The sequence below is a fragment of the Phocoena sinus genome, chromosome 1 (genome assembly GCF_008692025.1).
Source record: "Phocoena sinus isolate mPhoSin1 chromosome 1, mPhoSin1.pri, whole genome shotgun sequence".
Taxonomy (NCBI): Eukaryota; Metazoa; Chordata; class Mammalia; order Artiodactyla; family Phocoenidae; genus Phocoena; species Phocoena sinus.
Genome location: NC_045763.1, coordinates 125,042,509 through 125,061,487, shown reverse-complemented (window position 1 = coordinate 125,061,487; position 18,979 = coordinate 125,042,509). Strand labels below are relative to the sequence as shown.

General features: G+C 35.7%; 1 protein-coding gene across 10 annotated transcripts in view; it reads right to left on the bottom strand.

The window, feature by feature from the left end:
* DCAF6 (DDB1 and CUL4 associated factor 6) overlaps positions 1–18,979 on the bottom strand; it is a 173,813-nt gene that overhangs the window by 5,359 nt on the left and 149,475 nt on the right. For all 10 annotated transcript variants that reach the window (XM_032637199.1, XM_032638781.1, XM_032632494.1 and 7 more), the window contains 4 exons: positions 6,578–6,716; positions 4,586–4,742; positions 3,865–3,953; positions 1,824–1,929 (listed from right to left, as the gene is read on the bottom strand). In XM_032637199.1, coding sequence (XP_032493090.1) covers positions 1,824–1,929; positions 3,865–3,953; positions 4,586–4,742; positions 6,578–6,716 — 491 coding nt within the window. The remainder of the gene's footprint in view (positions 1–1,823; positions 1,930–3,864; positions 3,954–4,585; positions 4,743–6,577; positions 6,717–18,979) is intronic.

Sequence of the window (18,979 nt, the reverse complement as noted above, 5' to 3'; positions counted from 1 at the left end):
AATGAAAGGAGAATCAGTTTCCTATAGGAAAACTCAGGAAGAACCATTCACCAGATGAACTCTTCATAAGAACAAGCAAATTTTAGTTGTCATAATCAGCAAATGTTTTTCTTGTTCTATAAAATGCTGCCTCCTCAAATCTGAAATCCAAGTGAATTTTAAAGGTCACTGATTGTTACTGAAGAAAACAGATCAAAAGATGTTACAGTGGTTAGAAGTACCACAGTTATATTTTGTTGGACTACAAACATTTTCTGTTTACATTTTAGGTTTACTTTTTGTTTTGACTATTTGAAATTTTCACTCTTTCCTGGTAATAGTTAATATTTACAATTTGAGGGTTATTTTCTCTCCAGCTCTTTTAATCACAGACGTAAGGGGCTTCTTTCAATTCTTCAGATGTACTACAGTCTCTCTCCTCCAGGACTTAGACAGATGCTACATACTCTTTATTTTGCCTGGAATACTTAGCTCTCCCTTCCCCACCCTCTGAGAAAGTGATATATAATCTACTGCTTATATAGACCTGAAGGTCTGAAATGGAAGTTATCCTAATAAAGAGTGAGGATGGGAGGGGACATCATGATTAGAAAGATCTCTGAAGCGGGAAAGAGTCTGATGTACCCCAAAATTCAGAGAGGGCCAGAGTGGATGGAGTGGATAGAAAAGGAAAGAATGCACTAGAAAAGCAGTTTGAGATCAGGTCCTCCAGAGGACTGCGTGTCTTATTCATGACTTGAACGTGTTCCCGAAAGTGAAATTTGTAGGTAAAAGGGGAGTAAGTGCTTGGAAGCTAGTTTCAAATTCAGGCTTTACCATTTATCAGTTATGTGACCTGGGGTGAGTTATTACAAATAATCTACTTTGTAAAGGGTTGGAGCTAACTGAGGATAAATTTGTGAAATGACTGGTATATTGCCTGATACATTACAGGTATTCCATAAATGGTGGTGGTTGTTTTTATTAAATAATACCCAACATATGAAGAAATTTGTGATATCAGTGAAGAGTGATAAACACTTTGTTTATAATGGATACTGGATATTTTCTACTGTTATGAACACAGGTTATTCCATTCCTTCTTGAATATTAGTTATAATATACACAATTTTGTATCTGTGGCACTGAACCTCACAGTTTATCATCTAAAACAAAAAAATACTGAAAAAAACATACTGAGCTATCTGTTTCAACCTCTGTAGTAACACGTTACCTTTATTTTTGTCTGGGCTGTGACTGATTTTGACCAAACCTACCATTAAAGGGTACTTACTATAACGTATCTTAAGGTTTATGGTATGATCTTCCACTCTGAGAAGAAAAGCACAGCTGATAAAAGTTTTCAAGTGACTTCATCTTTTCACTTTGACACTTTTCAATAAAGTTGGCTCATGGGGATATAAATTACTGTACTAAGATCAAGAATTCATAGAACTCCTCGTTCAAAAGTTAAGCTGCCTTCCATGCACCTGTTCCCTCTGAGAGGACTTAAATGTCAGCAAGAAATAAACTTCTCTTGTGTTAAAAAAAAAAAGTTAAGCTGCCTTGATTTTGTAATTTAAGGAAATTTTTACTTTACTTTTTACTTTTACTTTACTTTTTACTTCACTTCACTTCACTTTATTGGCTGTGCCGCATGGCACACGGGATCTTAGTTCCCCAACCAGTCGAACCCATGCCCGCTGCAGTGGAAGCTCGGAGTCCTAACCACCAGGGAAGTCCCCCCTTTTTTTTTTAAAAAATAAATCACTTTAAAGTAGATCTTAAATAATAATGTTTTTCAAATATAATAATGATTTTAATAGTACACTGACAGTTCTTACCAGCTCGAATATGATTCAGTGAAGCCAACATCCTCAACATGAAAGAGGCTGGAACTGTAATGGTATTTCTAGTCTCTTCCAGCATGAGTTCATTTCGAGTTATAACCTATGAGGCAAGTTAAATAACCATGTCAAAGATCACAGGGTAACTGTACCTTCTCCTTAGCGATTAGGAGAACAGTAAAAAATTAGCAGGAATTATTTCATTCTTCATATGTATCTATATATGTCTGTATTTCCACCTTAAGGCTACTCAGTACCAAATAATTACTTTAACTTGCATTCGACAGAGTAAGATCAGAGAACACTACTCTTTCAACTGGCAGAAAGACAAAGGTCAAACCTTGAGGCTACTTAAAACATTCAAGAATTCAATTTATTTTTACTTATAATTTGTTTTCCAGAGCAGTCTACTTTGTGTCTGTTTATTATTTTCCCATCTAGTAGAACTGATACTTCTAGTGACAGAGCAGTGTTAAATTATTATCCCTGGGTCACTCGGGTCCCTCAAGAAAAATGTTACCTTGACTGAAGCAAAGTAATCTTGAAAAATAAACCTTTGGATAAGAGTTACCAATGAATTTTGTCTTAAGTACCAAGAATTGGACTAAATGAACATCCATGAACACCTAGAGAGCTAATGTATAATCACAGGCAAGGGAAAAAAGAAAGAGGAAAAGCAAAGGTCATGGCAAAGGAAAAATAGGAAGAAAGAAAGGAAAGCATGAGAGGAAGAAAAAGATGCTAACCTGATCAGCAGTCCCCCAATGATATTACAATAGTTTTTCAACTCATCGGGGTGCCCGACAGGGCCCTTTACAACCATGCCCCAACCTAGCTTTTTAGTCCAACTGAGCTGCTTTCATATGTGTCCTCTAGGTTTCAGCACACTGGTGGTTCATTTACCTTACAGTAACTTGAAACACACCGATCCTTCTGTCTCAAATGTTCCTTTGATCCTTGTATGCCTAGGAAACTCAGTCCAATTCTTATTTCCTCTGTGAAGACCTTCCCATCCCATCTATTCCATTTGCAAGCATGGCTGTTCCTTTCTACGGGCTTCCAAAACACTATGTGTACATCTCTGACACTGAGCACACTATATTCTAGCTGTTTATATGTCTGTTTTTTCCACTAGTCTTTAAGTTCTGAAGGAGGGGGTTATCTTTTTAAATTCAGCACTGTGCCTGACATACACCAAGTGTTTTATATATGTCTATTAAATGAGTAAAAGTATATGTGGGAATTTCACTGTGAACTGTCAACCTTGGTCTAGAGAACTAGTTTTCCAACTCATTAATATTTTTAGCAATGAACTCTTATTTTATTGTTTTAAGAGGGGGTAGTATCAACCTTAGTTGCAATCCCCTCCTCACAGAAGTTCAACAATTAGTTAGTAGCTGATTAATGCAATGGATCCTTATTTTCATAAGAAATCTTATATGGAAACCCCAAAATGAAAACCCTCGTTGCAGTTGGGAAGGAAATGCCCAGAGTTTAGCTTTCATATCATCCATCATCCTGCTTCCAATTCTTTAAAAAACCTAGAGCTTCAGAGAACTCAGTCTGGAAAACTAGTGATGTCACAGTAGCTTCAGAAGCTGAGGAAATCTTAAAATATAATTGTAAAAGGAAAAGAGTCTCCAATCGTTTGTTCTGCTACCTATTTGGCTATGATTATGGAGAACAGTTAAAGCAAAACTATTTTCTTAAAAGGACACAGTGGTTTTTTTTAATGATTCTTCATTGCAATAAGCACAAATAGTCACCCTATGTTTCTTCAACTACAATATACTATATCTGTTACTACCAATAATCAATATTCTACTTATCCAAATAATATTCCAATTTTTACCTCTCTAGTATTGTGGGCATGTTTTATTCTTGACTTTTCTTTTTCTTAAAATTTGACCTCATTAAATGAATTAACTTGTTTTATGTTACCAACTAATAACAAACTGAGCTGCTTTGATTCCTCTTAAAACAACAGTTCGGGAACAAAGTGACATATGTTCTATAATAAGTATAACAAAAATCTTACTTCATCGGCGAGTTTTCGGTTAAAGATCCTTGACTCTTCTAGGGGTGACCAGATCTTTATGTCATAATCTATGCCAGACGAGGCTAGAACTAGAAATAAAATGCTCACATTAATATAAAGCTTAGAAATATGCCATTAATTCATGTACATTTATAATGTATATATGCATGTATGTATATGTTCAGCAAAATTGAGTTAGAATGGAAATTGTACTGATACATTTAATTGTTAACTGAGAATATTATTTTGAAGATTTCCTAAAAGTTACTCTAGAACACAATTTTAAGACCATCTTGAAATCACTCAAATTTTTTTCTCACTTACTGCTCTTTTATGAGAAACACGGGCAATTTCAAATGGAAGGCAAGAACAAGCCAATGCTCCTTTGTTCTGGTAAATTAATTCAGACATGTGAAGACTAAAAGGCTTGGAGGTTCAATTTGGTTAAGTAGTGAAAAGTTCAATCAGCCAAACCTCTTACAGCTGATAAAACTTAGAAGCACTCTTAGGAGTATAAACTCGTTAACCTATTTCCCCATATTTTCTGCCCAAAGCAGGTTATAAGTGTTTTTTGTTTTAAACCCCAAATAGTAATACTTGACCCTAGTGGCTGCCTACTAGGATAATTTGGATTATTTTTATATTAACAACTAGGAAAAAGTTGAAGCTGATTAGTTACACTAATGATTTCTAGCCCTTGCCTTATAAAAGGTCATCTTACTTGGGTCAAACGGGTGTGGCTGCAGGCAGTTTACCACGTGATTATCAGCTTCCAGAAGCATTAAATGCTCAGCAGTGTGACGATCCCAGATGAAGATGTGGCCACAGTCAGAACCACTCATTACAAAGTTAGCACCCCAGAAATTGGCTTCTTTTATCTAAGGGTTAAAAAAAAGGAAGTGATAAGAGAATTCAAATCAAAGTTATTAAAAAAGATTTATTCTATTCTCAAGTTAAAACAATTAATTGGCTCAGAAAATAAAAAATTGAAGAGAGCCTTTGTCTTCTAGTATATTGAAATCATGATAGAGATTTGTCAGCAGGGATAAAGTGGCAGTAAGTAATGAAAAGTCCCCCATGAAGATAGGGATTTGCTTTGTTCAATGCTATATTTATAGTGCCTGAAACAGTACTTGGCACACAGTAGGTGCTGAGTTAATAACTGCTAAATGAATGAATGGGATTTCTGCATTTTGAACAGTATAATGGAAACATATATATATGTTATTGAACTTCCCAAAAACGGTTCCATTTTAGATTTTACAAGATAATAAAAACAATTCATAGAAAAAAATGCATTGTTCCCTCCTGTATCTTGCTTTATGCCAAAAGAACAAAAAGTACCAATCTTTTTATTAGCTATTAGAAGCTCTCACAATCAAGAAGGAAAGATAGAAATACATATTTACTTTTATGAAGCAATGAGACAAAGGATATGTTAGAATGGTTATGATGGAATTTTTCCACAGATGCACATGAATGAACCATCAAAAATCTTTCTTTGTACTTCATATCAGAATTTTTGAAATCATTTTAAGTGCAGCTGCTACTTTGCTATTTTTGGCAAAGCAAAGGAGGGGAGGAATTTTTTTGTTACTTGGAATACTTTTGTATTTACTTGTCTTCTTTTTTTTTTCCATTCCTGTCCCTAATTATTTTCATTCAAAATTTTAACCAGCAAAATGCAAGAAATATAAATTGGCTACTTCTATCAATAATGAGTATGCTTTCCAGAATGATTAAATTATTACTACCAATGATATCTATAGAGACAGCTAATTATTTCTCCATCCCAAAGTTACTTTTTGCCTTGACTCTAAAGAAAGCAGATTAAAACCGGTTCTGTAGATACTTTTTGATAACTCAATGAATATATGAGAACACTTTCTAGATATAAATGGTTCGGAGTAACAGTTATGCTAATCATCTCACAAGATTCTCTTAGTAAACAGTTAATATTGCATTGGGTATATAGACTTCTGGGTTATAAAAACTTGAAAAGATCTTAGAGATCATCTGGTCTATTCTTATTTCATAGATGAGGAAATTAAAGTCTAGAAAGACAAGGTGACTAAAACAAATCTCTACTTGTCAATCTTTAAAAGAGTTATAATTAATATGACTATATTTTGCAAGGAACCTGGATTTCATGTATCCAAATCTTTCTCTCCAAAACCAACAAAGGGCACTAATATGAACTAAAAAAATCTACTAGGAAAGTAGACAAGTGTGAGAGAGCAAAAAAGCAGTGGGGACTTCCCTGGTGGCGCAGTGGTTGAGAGTCCGCCTGCCGATGCAGGGGACACGGGTTCGTGCCCTGGTCCGGGAAGATCCCACATGCCGTGGAGCGGCTGGGCCCGTGAGCCATGGCCGCTGAGCCTGCGTATCCGGAGCCTGTGCTCCACAACGGGAGAGGCCACAACAGTGAGAGGCCCGCGAACCACAAAAAAAAAGAAGCAATGGTTACTTGTACAAGCTAAAATTTTAAAAATTCTACAATAGTTCCTCAGTAGGGTAGAGTTTTCTTATAAAAAGTGATGGTCTTTCACAATATATTATAGGACGAAAAGAACTATGTTTGGGTAAAGAGATAACTGTGAAGGTGCAATAATATATTGGAATCACACTAGCATATATGAAAATAATCATTATGGAAAAAAATTCATATTACAAAATTGCAGTTCTTCCAAAGAATGTCATGAGTATGTGGTACCATTGTCCTGGAGTTGCGATGGCCCTTATAAACCATCTTTACTAGTGGCCTTCGAATGTTCAAGGTATCCAATTCCTCCATTTCTTTTCTTTCTTTTCTCCGCCTGAAGAACTCCTGAATTCGGGCAACAGCAGAGCGTCTATAAATTACATATAATAAGAAAAAACAGAAATAAGTTAAAAACATTCACAGGCCACTACAGAATGAAAATGAGCAACATTAAAATACAGTAAAGTCTAGAAAACATTTAAACTAAACATTATGTCAATAAGGCATCCCCAACCAAAAGCATAAAGAGGCAGACAACAGTGAGACTACATCAGACTAGTTGAGTTACTAAAACAAAATGTTTTAGTTAAGAGATCACTTAGAAATTTGAAACTGGTTGAGAGAGTAAAGGAAGTAGCATGCGGCACACTTTTTAAATGGCTGTTTTATAAAAACACAATACAGACAAAATTAATATGCAATTTACTACAAATAAAACAAAACCTATTCAATATTATTTGTTCTCTCCATATTAGGAAATGTAAAGGCATAAAGAGAAACCAGAAGAAGAAACTAAGGTTAACATATAAGTTCAGTGGATAAACTTATGTTTTGAGATTTTGTTAAAAGATATTTGTTCTCAGCAAAGAACAGACTAGTCAAGAAAAACAATATTAATATACATGAATAAAACAAGGACCTTCAAATAGAATCTATTCTATATGAACTCCATATTCGAGTACAGATTTGGAGGTAATGAGGCTGATTTTATTCTCCTAAGAACTGAGTTGGCCACAAAACTAGAGAATAAAGAACAATGGACTCTTTAAGACTGATTTAATTATTAGAAGGAACTTTTCCTAACACATGTTACTGAATAACTTTGTTAGTTTGAACTTCTTATTTAAAACATTATATTTTGCCATATAATAGACCAAAACTCCAAAATATATAAAGTGTCTACACATCAGTATGAAAAATGAACACTATAATAGAAAAAGAGTAAAGAACATGAATAGGGAAATTATAGAAGAAAGAGACTTAATAAATATACAAAAGGATGCCCAGCCTCACTAATATTAAGATAAAAATAAAAACAAATTGATCTTTTTGTATGTCTATCAGATTAAAAATTTTTTTACATCTATCAGAGTGGCAAGAATACAGGAAAATAGGCACTACTGGTAGGAGTTTGAAAGTTTTATATATAAAAAAGTGCACGCTTCTGTTGTAAACTTTTGACTGAAGTAGAACACATATTCAGGAAGGTATAAAATCATAAATGTGTAGCTCAATGCATTTTTGAAAAATAGTCCCACGTAACCAGTACCAGTATGAGAGATAGAGAATAAATAGAATTCCAGGAGAGATAGAGAATAAATAGAATTCCAGAAGTCTCTCTATGCTCCATTCCCATTATTACATTCCCCTTATAGGAACCCACTATTCTGACTTCTAACATGATGGATTAATTTTGCCTGTTTGTGAACATTAACTAAATGGAATCATACAAAATATATTTTGTGTCTAGCTTCTTTACCTCAATATTACATTTGTAAGATTCATCCATGTTGTTGAATTTAGCTATAGTTCATTCATCTTCTTTGCTGTTGAGTACTACTTTGTATAAATACATTATAATTTACTTTTTCCATTCAACTGTTGGTGAACATTGGGTTGTTTACAGGTTTTGATTACTGAAATAGTGCTTTGGCGAACATATGTACATATTTCTGTTGAGTATATATCCTGGAGTGGAATTGCTGGACCACAGTATATGCATACGGTCAGCTTGAACAGATACTCCCAAACAATTTTCCAAAGTGGTTACAGCAATTTATAATTCCACTGGCAATATATTAGTGTTCCAGTACAATATATTTTTGAGGAGAAATTAAATAATATCCATTAAAATTTTAAACATATATTTGCTTTGATGTAGCAATTTCATCTTTTAAAAATGTATGTTGTAGAAAAACAAATATGCAAATATATATATATATATATATATATATACACACAATATATACAGACACACACACACACACACACACGCATATATATTCACTGCAGTACTTTGAGACACACTGGAAATAATCTAAATGTCTTATACACAGAAAGGATAGGTTAAATAAATTATGGTACATCCATACATTGGAATACTTATGCCACCATTAAAAACAATAAGAAAGATCCATAAGCAAGAACATGAAAAATGTCAGCATTATCCTACTGAATCTACAACATAGGTTAAAAAATAATTCATAGGGGAAAAATTTATATATATACATAGAAAGAGTCTAGAAAACCAGACACTAAATTGTTAATAACACTTTCTAAAACAATTACATAACAATTATGTAGTCTTATAATAAAAAGGTATTTTCTTTTTCATAAAATGGTATCATAAATTCTATAGGCTTATTTAAAAAGTGTTTAAAAAACTTTATCCTATGCTATATATATGTTAAAAAAAAAACAGGGTCTGAAATTTTAAGTTAGATATCGTTAGAAACTACCACACAGAAAGCTGACATGTTTAGGTTACTCTGATTATCTCTTTCTGATTGGGAAGTGATAAGTGGGAAGGGCTGAGAGCTCAAATGTTCTCAAAAGAAACATAATTAATATAATTGAAACTCTCTTTTTTCTAAAGTGGAAGAGAAAAGGACACTCAATCAGTTAAAAGTATGTGATTAACAAGAAACCAATAAAGAAAAAAACTCTTGCTAAGAAAGAGTATCTAGAAACTAACACAACATTGTAAATCAACTATACTTCTATAAAATAAAATTTTAAAAAAAAGAGTATCAGGTAGTAGAGGAAATAGAAATAATCCTGCTGATAAACTGAAGGCCTTGGGAGCTATAAATGGAAAAAGAAACTATATGACAAATTAAGAATTAGACAAAAACTCAAATCATTTAAAACGGTATGTGGGCAAAATTAAAGTTGAATGAGTAGTGAGATGATAGTAATTAAGAATTGATGGTACCAAATCATAAGTGTTCATTTCACTTAAAAGTTTGCTGTAGAATATGGTCTAATTTACTGCTTAATGTTTGTTTGGCTTAATCCTGATAAAGAATAATTTTGAAAAATAGATCTCAAGTTATGTAGTCTGTATTGTACAGTTTAGATAAAAGATTAGGGCACCTACCACTATCTCGCTATAGGAAAATGATCTAAAACAGAAAAAAAAGCTTCAAGTACACACATTTCAAATTAGATGATAAAAAGTGACAGTAAATACTATACTTGTATATATAGTCAGGTAATGTCCAACACAGCAAACAGTTCTAAAAGAGATGAATAAACTTAGAATAAATACATTGAGGGGAATTCCCTGGCAGTCCACTGGTTAGGACTCAGCACTTTCACTGCCAAGGGCCTGGGTTCAATCCCTGGTCAGGGAACTAATATCCCTCTGGCTGTGTGGCCAAAAAAAAAAAAAATTAACACACTGAAACCACTTTCCTAGAGGATATTTCATAAGAAACACCAAAAGAATATAAGATGTTGAAAATAATAAATTTGTAATTTATTACTTTGCAAATTTAATAAAATTAAAATTAAAATGATACATACATATGAAGAACACCAATCAGCAAATAGCTATTTATTAAAAGCCTACTATTTGCAAAGTTGTTTCTGAGAATATTAGTTATGAGTTCTTTTCTATATATATATGATAGCTTATGTTAACTTGGCATGCAATTTAAAATTCATAAAAGATAATATAAAGTTCAGTAAGCATGGAAAATTTCAGAAGTAAACAATAAATAAAGAGTATACATTCCAACCCAATGGAGGAAAAGAAATGAAAAAAGCAAAACAACAACAGCAAAAAGATAAAAATCTTAATCCTAAAAAAGATAGGAAAGTTAAAAAAATTAGGTAAAACAGGATAATCAGAAGTAAAAAGTTGGAAACATGTCCAAAAGTAGCCATGATAATAATAAAGAGACTATTTTCACCAATGGAGAAAAATGAGATTGTCTCAGGCATCCCTAAAGTATTATGACAAGGAAAGATTTCAGGGAAAAAGGATATTGTGCAAATACTAATCAAATGAAAGGTGGCATAGCTACAGTAATATCAGACAGAACAGACTAAGATAAAAAGTAGCATTAAAGGTAGAGAGGATTACTACATATATAATAGGTTCAGTTTACCAGGAAGATATAACAATTTAACATATATGCATACAATAAAAAGCCTCAAACTGCATTAAAAAAGAAAATGACAGAACTACAAGGAGAATTAGATACATACACCATTTTAATGATTTCAATACATCTCTCTCACTATTTTATAAGTCAAGCTAGCAAAAAATAGGGATAATATGAACAGCACAATTAGTCTTAATCGAATGGTCACATATAAAATTCTACATTAAAAATTAAAGTCATATGCTTTTCAAGCACACATGGAACATTTACAGATTTATCAGGTACAAGGCCACAAAGCCACTTTCTACAAATTTCAAAGTATGCGTCTAAACCAACCATGTTCTCTGACCACAAATTAGACGTTAATGAAAAAAAGCTGAATGTATACAACTAAAGAAGTTAGAAAAAGAACCACAAAGGAATCTCAAATAATATAAAAGGAAGGAAATAATAAAGAGAGAAGAAAAGTAGAAGTATAAAACAAAGGGGTTAACAAATATGAAAGAAATCAACAAAGCCAAAAGTTGTTTCTTTTTCTTTTTTTTTTTTCTTTTTTTGGCTGTGCCACATGGCTTGCCAGATCTTAGTTCCCTGACCAGGATAATGGAGAAAAAGTTAAGGGGGTTCAAAGAAATAATGTTATGAATAAAAAGGTGGCTATAACTAAAGACACAGCAGGAATTAAGAAGACAGTAAAAATACCATAATAAATTTGAAAAGTTAGATGAATCGACAAATTGAAAAATATCACCTAAAACTGACTAAAGAAGAGAGAGTTGAAATAGTCCTGTAATTATTAAAGAATCAAAATAATACTTAAAAAACATACCCCAAAGAAAATACCAGTTCCAGATAATTTTATAAGTAGGGTCTAGTAAATTTTCAAAGAAAAGATCATTCCAATCTTATACAAACTCTGCCAGAGAAAAGAAAAAGAGGAAATATTCTTCTACTCATTCTCTGAGGCTACTGTAACTTTTTACCAAAAAAAGGGTCATGAGACTATAAGAAAGGAAATTCAGTCAGAATATAGATGCAAAAGTCCTCACAAAATATTAGCAAACTAAATCCAACAACATGTCCAAAAGATAATCTATCATGACCAAGTTAGATTTATCTCAGGAGTATAAAGATTGTTAAATCTGCTTCCACATGCAAGGAGCTTGAAGGTTCCCACTTCGAAGCTAATAAGTAAAAGCTGAATGGACTGAAAAATCAACAACTCTTCTTGGTTCCCTAAGAGAGGGGAGGACACCAGGCATCACAGAACTCTAGAATGCATCCCCTCCCCCCCACATCACCACATTACTAAAGGCCTATGTACCGTAGTTCCTATTACCTAGTACAACATATACAGCTATGGAAAAAAATTACAAGGCATAACAAAAGGCAAAAAACAATCGGAAGAGACAGCATCAGAACCAGATATGGCAGGGATGTTGGAACTCTCAGACCAGGAATTTATTTATTTTATTTTATTTTTTTAACATCTTTATTGGAGTATAATTGCTTTACAATGGTGTGTTGATTTTTGCTTTATAACAAAGTTAATCAGCTATACATATACATATATCCTCACATCTCCTCCCTTTTGCAACAGACCAGGAATTTAAAACAACTCTGATTTGGGACTTCCCTGGCGGTCCAGTGGTTAAGACTCTGCACTTCCCATGCAGGGGGCGTGGGTTTGATCCCTGGTTGGGGAACTGGGATCCCACATGCTGCACCACATGGCCAAAAAAAAAAAAAAGATCCTTCCTGCCATCAGCATCCTCAGACCTCCCCTGTCCTCCAGACTACTGCAACAGCTCTGAAAGCTTCCTGACCTCTCCCAACGCCAGCCAGCTTATAAAGCCTCCTCCCCCAGCAACTGGGGAATTTGTCTTCAGGGCTCTCATTCCCCTTTAAAAGAATTTTAAAAATATATAAAACAACTATGATTAATATGCTAAGGGCTCTCTAACTGATAAAGTAGACAGCATGCAAGAATAGATGGGCAATGTAAGCAGAGAGATGAAAATCCTAAGAAAGAAACAAAAAGAAATGCAAGAGATCAAAAACACTGGAACAGAAACAAAGACTACCTTTGACAGGCTTATTAGTAGACTGGACATGGCTGAGAAAAGAATCTTTGAGCTAAAGGCTGTATCAACAGAATCCTTTAAAACCAAAAAGCAAAGAGAGCAAAGATTGAAAAAAACAAACAGAATATCCAAGGACTGTGGGATAACTATCAATACAATAAGTGTAACACAGGCATAATGGGAATATCACAGTGAGAAGAAAGGAACAGAAGAAATATTTGAAAAATAATGACTGAGAATTTCCCCAAATTAATGTGAGACACTGAACAACAGATCCAGGAAGCTCAGAGAACACCTTGCCGGATAAATGCCAAAAAAGAACTATACTTTGGCATATCACTTTCAAAATATGAAAGTCAAAGATAAAGAAAAAAATCCTGAAAGAAGTCTGAAGAAAAAAAAATCATACCTATAAAGGAACAAAGATAAGAATCACATCCTACTTCTCCTCAGAAACCATGAAACAAAAAGAGAACAGAGTGAAATAATTAAAGTGTTGAGAGAAAAAAACAAGACAAAACCACCAACCTAGAATTCTGTACACTGGAAAATTATCCTTCTAAAGTGAATGAGAATAAAGTCTTTCTCAAACAAAAACTGAAGAAATTTGTTGCCAGTAGACTTGCCTTGCAAGAGAAGTTCTTTAGAGAGAAAGAAAATAATAAAGGTCAGAAACATAAACTGACATAAACAACAGGAGGGCATCAAAGAAGGAATGAGTGAAGGTAAAATAAAAGCTTCTACTTTTCTTATTCTAACAAATAACACTTTGTTCAAAATAATAATAGCAACAAGCATTCCATTATCTATGCACATATATATGTGCTTATGTATGCTTACATTAAAGTGAAATGAATTACAGCAATGATACAAGGCACAGAAAGAAGGAATTAGGATTTTGTTATTATAAGGTACTCACACTACCTATGAAGCGGTATAGTGTTATTTGAATTAGCTGTAAATTTATATTGCAAACTCTAGGGCAACCACTAAAAAGTAAAAAAAGAAGTATAAATGCTATGCTAAGAAAGGAGAGAAAATGGAATCATATAAAATGCTGAATTAAAACCACAAAAGGTGACCTTCAAGATGGCGGAAGATTACAACATGGAGGTCACCTTCCTCCCCACAAATACATCAAAAATACATCTACATGTGGAACAACTCCTACAGAACACCTACTGAACGCTGGTAGAAGACATCAGACCTCCCAAAAGGCAAGAAAGTCCCCACGTACCTGGGTAGGGCAAAAGAAAAAAGAATAAACAGAGACAAAAGAATAGGGACGGGACCTGCACCAGTGGGAGGGAGCCGTGAAGGAGGAAAGGTTTCCACACAATAGGAAGCCCCTTCGCGGGCGGAGACTGCGGGTGGCGGAGCAGGGAAGCTTCGGCGCCGCGGAGGAGAGCGCAGCAACAGGGGTGCGGGGGGCAAAGCAGAGAGATTCCCGCACAGAGGGTCGGAGCCGACCGGCACTCACCAGCCCGAGAGGTTGTCTGCTCCCCGCCGGGGCGGGTGGAGGCTGGGAGCTGAGGCTCGGGCTTCAGTGGATCACAGGGAGAGGACTGGGGTTGGCGGCGTGAACAAAGCCTGAAGGGGGCTAGTGCGCCACGGCTAGCCGGGAGGAAGTCCGGGAAAAAGTCTGGAACTGCCTAAGAGGCAAGAGACAATTGTTTTGGGGTCTGTGAGGAGAGGGGATTCAGAGCACCGCCTAAACGAGCTCCAGAGACGGGCGCAAGCTGCAGCTATCAGCGTGGACACCAGGGACGGGCATGAGACTCTAAGAAGCCTGTGTGCAAGCACAGGTCGCTATCCACAACTCCACTCCAGGGAGCCTGTGCAGCCCCCCACTGCCAGGGTCCTCTGATCCAGGGCCAACTTCCACAGGAAAACACACGGCGCACCTCAGGCTGTTGCAATGTCACACCAGCCTCTGCAGCCCCAGGCTCGCCCCTCCCTTCCCCTCCCCCAAGCCCCCCCACCCCACCCCCGCCCCGGCCTGAGTGAGCCTGAGCTCCCTAATCAGCTGCTACTTAAACCCTGTCCTGTCTGAGTGAAGAACAGATACGCTCAGGCAACCTATAAACAGAGGTGGGTCCAAATCCAAAGCTGAACTCCAGGAGCTGTGCAAACAAATAAGAGAAAGGGAAACCTCTCCCAGCAGCCTCAGGAGCAGCAGATTAAATCTCCACAATCAACTTGATGTACCCTGCATCTCTGGAATAGCTGAATAGGCAACGAATCATCCCAAAATTGAGGTGGTGGACTTTGGGAGCAACGATAAATATATTTTTTTCCTTTTTCTCTTTTTGTGAGTGTGTTTGTGTATGCTTCTGTGTGTGATTTTGTCTGCGTAGCTTTGCTTTTACCATTTGTCCTGGGGTCTGTCCGTTTTTTCTTTTTTAGCATAGTTTTTAGAGCTTGTTATCATTGGTGGATTTGTTTTTTGGCTTGGTTGCTCTCTTCTTTCTTTCTTTTTTTCTCACTTTTTAATGTGTTTTTATTTTAATAACTTTCTTTTCTTTTCTTTCTTTCTTTCTCCCTTTTCTTCTGAGCCGTGTGGCTGACAGGGTCCTGGTGCTCCGGCTGGGTATCAGGCCTGTGCCTCTGAGGTGGGAGAACTGAGTTCAGGACATTGGTCCACCTGAGGCCTCCAAGCTCCATGTAATATCAAATGGTGAAAGGTCTCCCAGAGATCCCCAACTCAATGCTAAGACCCAGCTCCACTCAACGACCAGCAAGCTACACTGCTGGACACCCTATGCCAAACAACTAGCAAGACAGGAACACAACCCTACACATTAGCAGAGAGGCTGCCTAAAATCATAATAAGGTCACAGACACCACAAAACACATGACTGGACACAGACCTGCCACCAGAAAGACAAGATCCAGCCTCATCCACCAGAACACAGGCACTAGTCCCCTCCACCAGGAAGCCTACACAACCCACTGAACCAACCTTAGCCACTGCAGGCAGACACCAAAAACAACAGGAACTACGAAACTATAGCCTGCAAAAAGGAGACACCAAACACAGTAAGTTAAGCAAAACGAGAAGACAGAGAAACACACAACAGGTGAAGGAGCAAGATAAAAACCCACCAGACCTAAAAAATGAAAAGGAAATAGGCAGTCTACCTAAAAAAGGATTCAGAGTAATGACAGTAAAGATGAGCCAAAATATTGGAAACAGAATGGAGAAAATACAAGAAACGTTTAACAAGGATGTAGACGAACTAAAGGGCAAACAAACAATGATGAACAACACAATAAATGAAATTAAAAATTCTCTAGAAGGAATCAATAGCAGAATAACAGAGGCAGAAGAACGGATAAGGGACCTGGAAGATAAAATAGTGGAAATAACTACTGCAGAGCAGAATAAAGAAAAAAGAATGCAAAGAATTGAGTCTCAGAGACCTATGGGACAACATTAAACGCACCAACATGCGAATTACAGGGGTCCCAGAAGAAGAAGAGAAAAAGAAAGGGACTGAAAAAATACTTGAAGAGATTATAGTTGAAAACTTCCCTAATATGGGAAAGGAAACAGTTAATCAAGTTCAGGAAGTGCAGAGAGCCCCATACAGGATAAATCCAAGGAGAAACATGACAAGACACATATTAATCAACTATCAAAAATTAAATACAAACAAAAATATAAAAAGCAGCAAGGGAAAAACAACAAATAACATATAAGGGAATCCCCATAAGGTTAACAGCTGATCTTTCAGCAGAAACTCTGCAAGCCAGAAGGGAGTGGCAGGACATGTTTAAAGTGATGAAAGGGAAAAACCTACAACCAAGATTACTCTACCCAGCAAGGATCTCATTCAGATTCGATAAAGGAATTAAAACCTTTACAGACAAGCAAAAGCTAAGAGAATTCAGTACCACCAAACCAGCTTTACAAGAAATGCTAAAGGAACTTCTCTAGGCAGGAAACATAAGAGAAGGAAAAGACCTACAATAACAAACCCAAAACAATTAAGAAAATGGGAATAGGAACAAACATATCGATAATTACCTTAAATGTAAATGGATTAAATGCTCCAACCAAAAGACACAGATTGGCTGAATGAATACAAAATCAAGATCCATATATATGCTGTCTACAAGAGACCCACTTCAGACCTAGGGGCACATACAGACTGAAAGTGAGGGGATGGAAAAAGATATTCCACACAAACGGAAATCAAAAGAAAGCTGAAGTAGCAATTCTCATGTCAGATAAAATAGACTTTAAAATAAAGACTAGTATAAGAGACAAAGAAGGACACTACATAATGATCAAGGAATCGCCCAAGAAGAAGATATAACAATTGTAAATATTTATGCACCCAACATAGGAGCACCTCAGTACATAAGGCTAATGCTAACAGCCATAAAAGGGGAAATCGACAGGAACAAAATCATAGTTGGGGACTTTAACACCCCACTTTCACGAATGGACAGACCATCCAAAATGAAAATAAACAAGGAAACACAAGCTTTAAATGATACATTAAACGAGATGAACTCAATTGATATTTATAGGACATTCCAATGAAAAACAACAGAACACACTTTCTTCTCAAGTAGCCATGGAACATTCTCCAAGATAGATCATATCTTGGGTCACAAATCAAGCCTTGATAAATTTAAGAAAACTGAAATCGTATGAAGTATCATTTCCGACCACAACGCTATGAGACTAGATATCAATTACAGGAAAAAATCTGTAAAAAATACAAACATATGGAGGCTAAACAATACACTACTTAATAACCAAGAGATCACTGAAGAAATCAAAGAGGAAACCAAAAAATACCTAGAAACAAATGACAATGAAAACACGACGACCCAAAACCTATGGGATGCAGCAAAAGCAGTTCTAAGAGGGAAGTTGATAGCAATATAATCTTACTTTAAGAAACAAGAAACATCTCAAATAAACAACCTAACCTTACACCTAAAGCAATCAGAGAAAGAAGAACAAAAAAACCCCAAAGTTAGCAGAAGGAAAGAAATCATAAAGATCGGATCATAAATAAATGAAAAAGAAATGAAGGAAACAATAGCAAAGATCAATAAAACTAAAAGCTGGTTCTTTTAGAAGATAAGTGAAATTGATAAACCATTAGCCAGACTCATCAAGAAAAAAAGGGAGAAGACTCAAATCAATAGAATTAGAAATGAAAAAGGAGAACAACTGACACTGCAGAAATACAAAGGAGCATGAGAGATTACTACAAGCAACTCTACGCCAATAAATGGACAACCTGGAAGAAATGGACGAATTCTTAGAAAAGCACAACCTTCTGAGACTGAACCAGGAAGAAATAGAAAATATAAACAGACCAATCACAAGCACTGAAATTGAGACTGTGATTAAAAATCTTCCAACAAACAAAAGCCCAGGACCAGACTGCTTCAGAGGCAAATTCTATCAAACATTTAGAGAAGAGCTAATACCTACCCTTCTCAAATTCTTCCAAAATATAGCAAAGGGAGGAATACTCCCATACTCATTCTATGAGGCCACCATCACCCTGATACCAAAACCAGACAAAGATACTACAAAAAAAGAAAACTACAGACCAATATCACTGATGAACATAGATGCAAAAATCCTCAACAAAATACTAGCAAACAGAATCCAACAGCACATTAAAAGGATCATACACCATGATCAAGTGGGGTTTATCCCAGGAATGCAAGGATTCTGCAGTATATGCAAATGAATCAATGTGATACACCATATTAACAAATTGAAGAATAAAAACCACATGATCATCTCGATAGATGCAGAAAAAGCTTTCAACAAAATTCAGCACCCATTTATGATAAAAACTCTTCAGAAAGTGGTCATAGAGGGAACCTACCTCAACATAATGAAGGCCATATATGACAAACCCACAGCTAACACTGTTCTCAATGGTGAAAAACTGAAACCATTTCCAGTAAGATCAGGAACAAGAAAAGGTTGCCCACCCTCACCACTATTATTCAAGATAGTTTTGGAAGTTTTAGCCACAGCAATCAGAGAAGAAAAAGAAATAAAAGGAATCCAAATCAGAAAAGAAGTAAAGCTGTCACTGTTTGCAGATGACATGATACTATACATACAGAATCCTAAAGACGCTACCAGAAAACTACTAGAGCTAATCAATGAA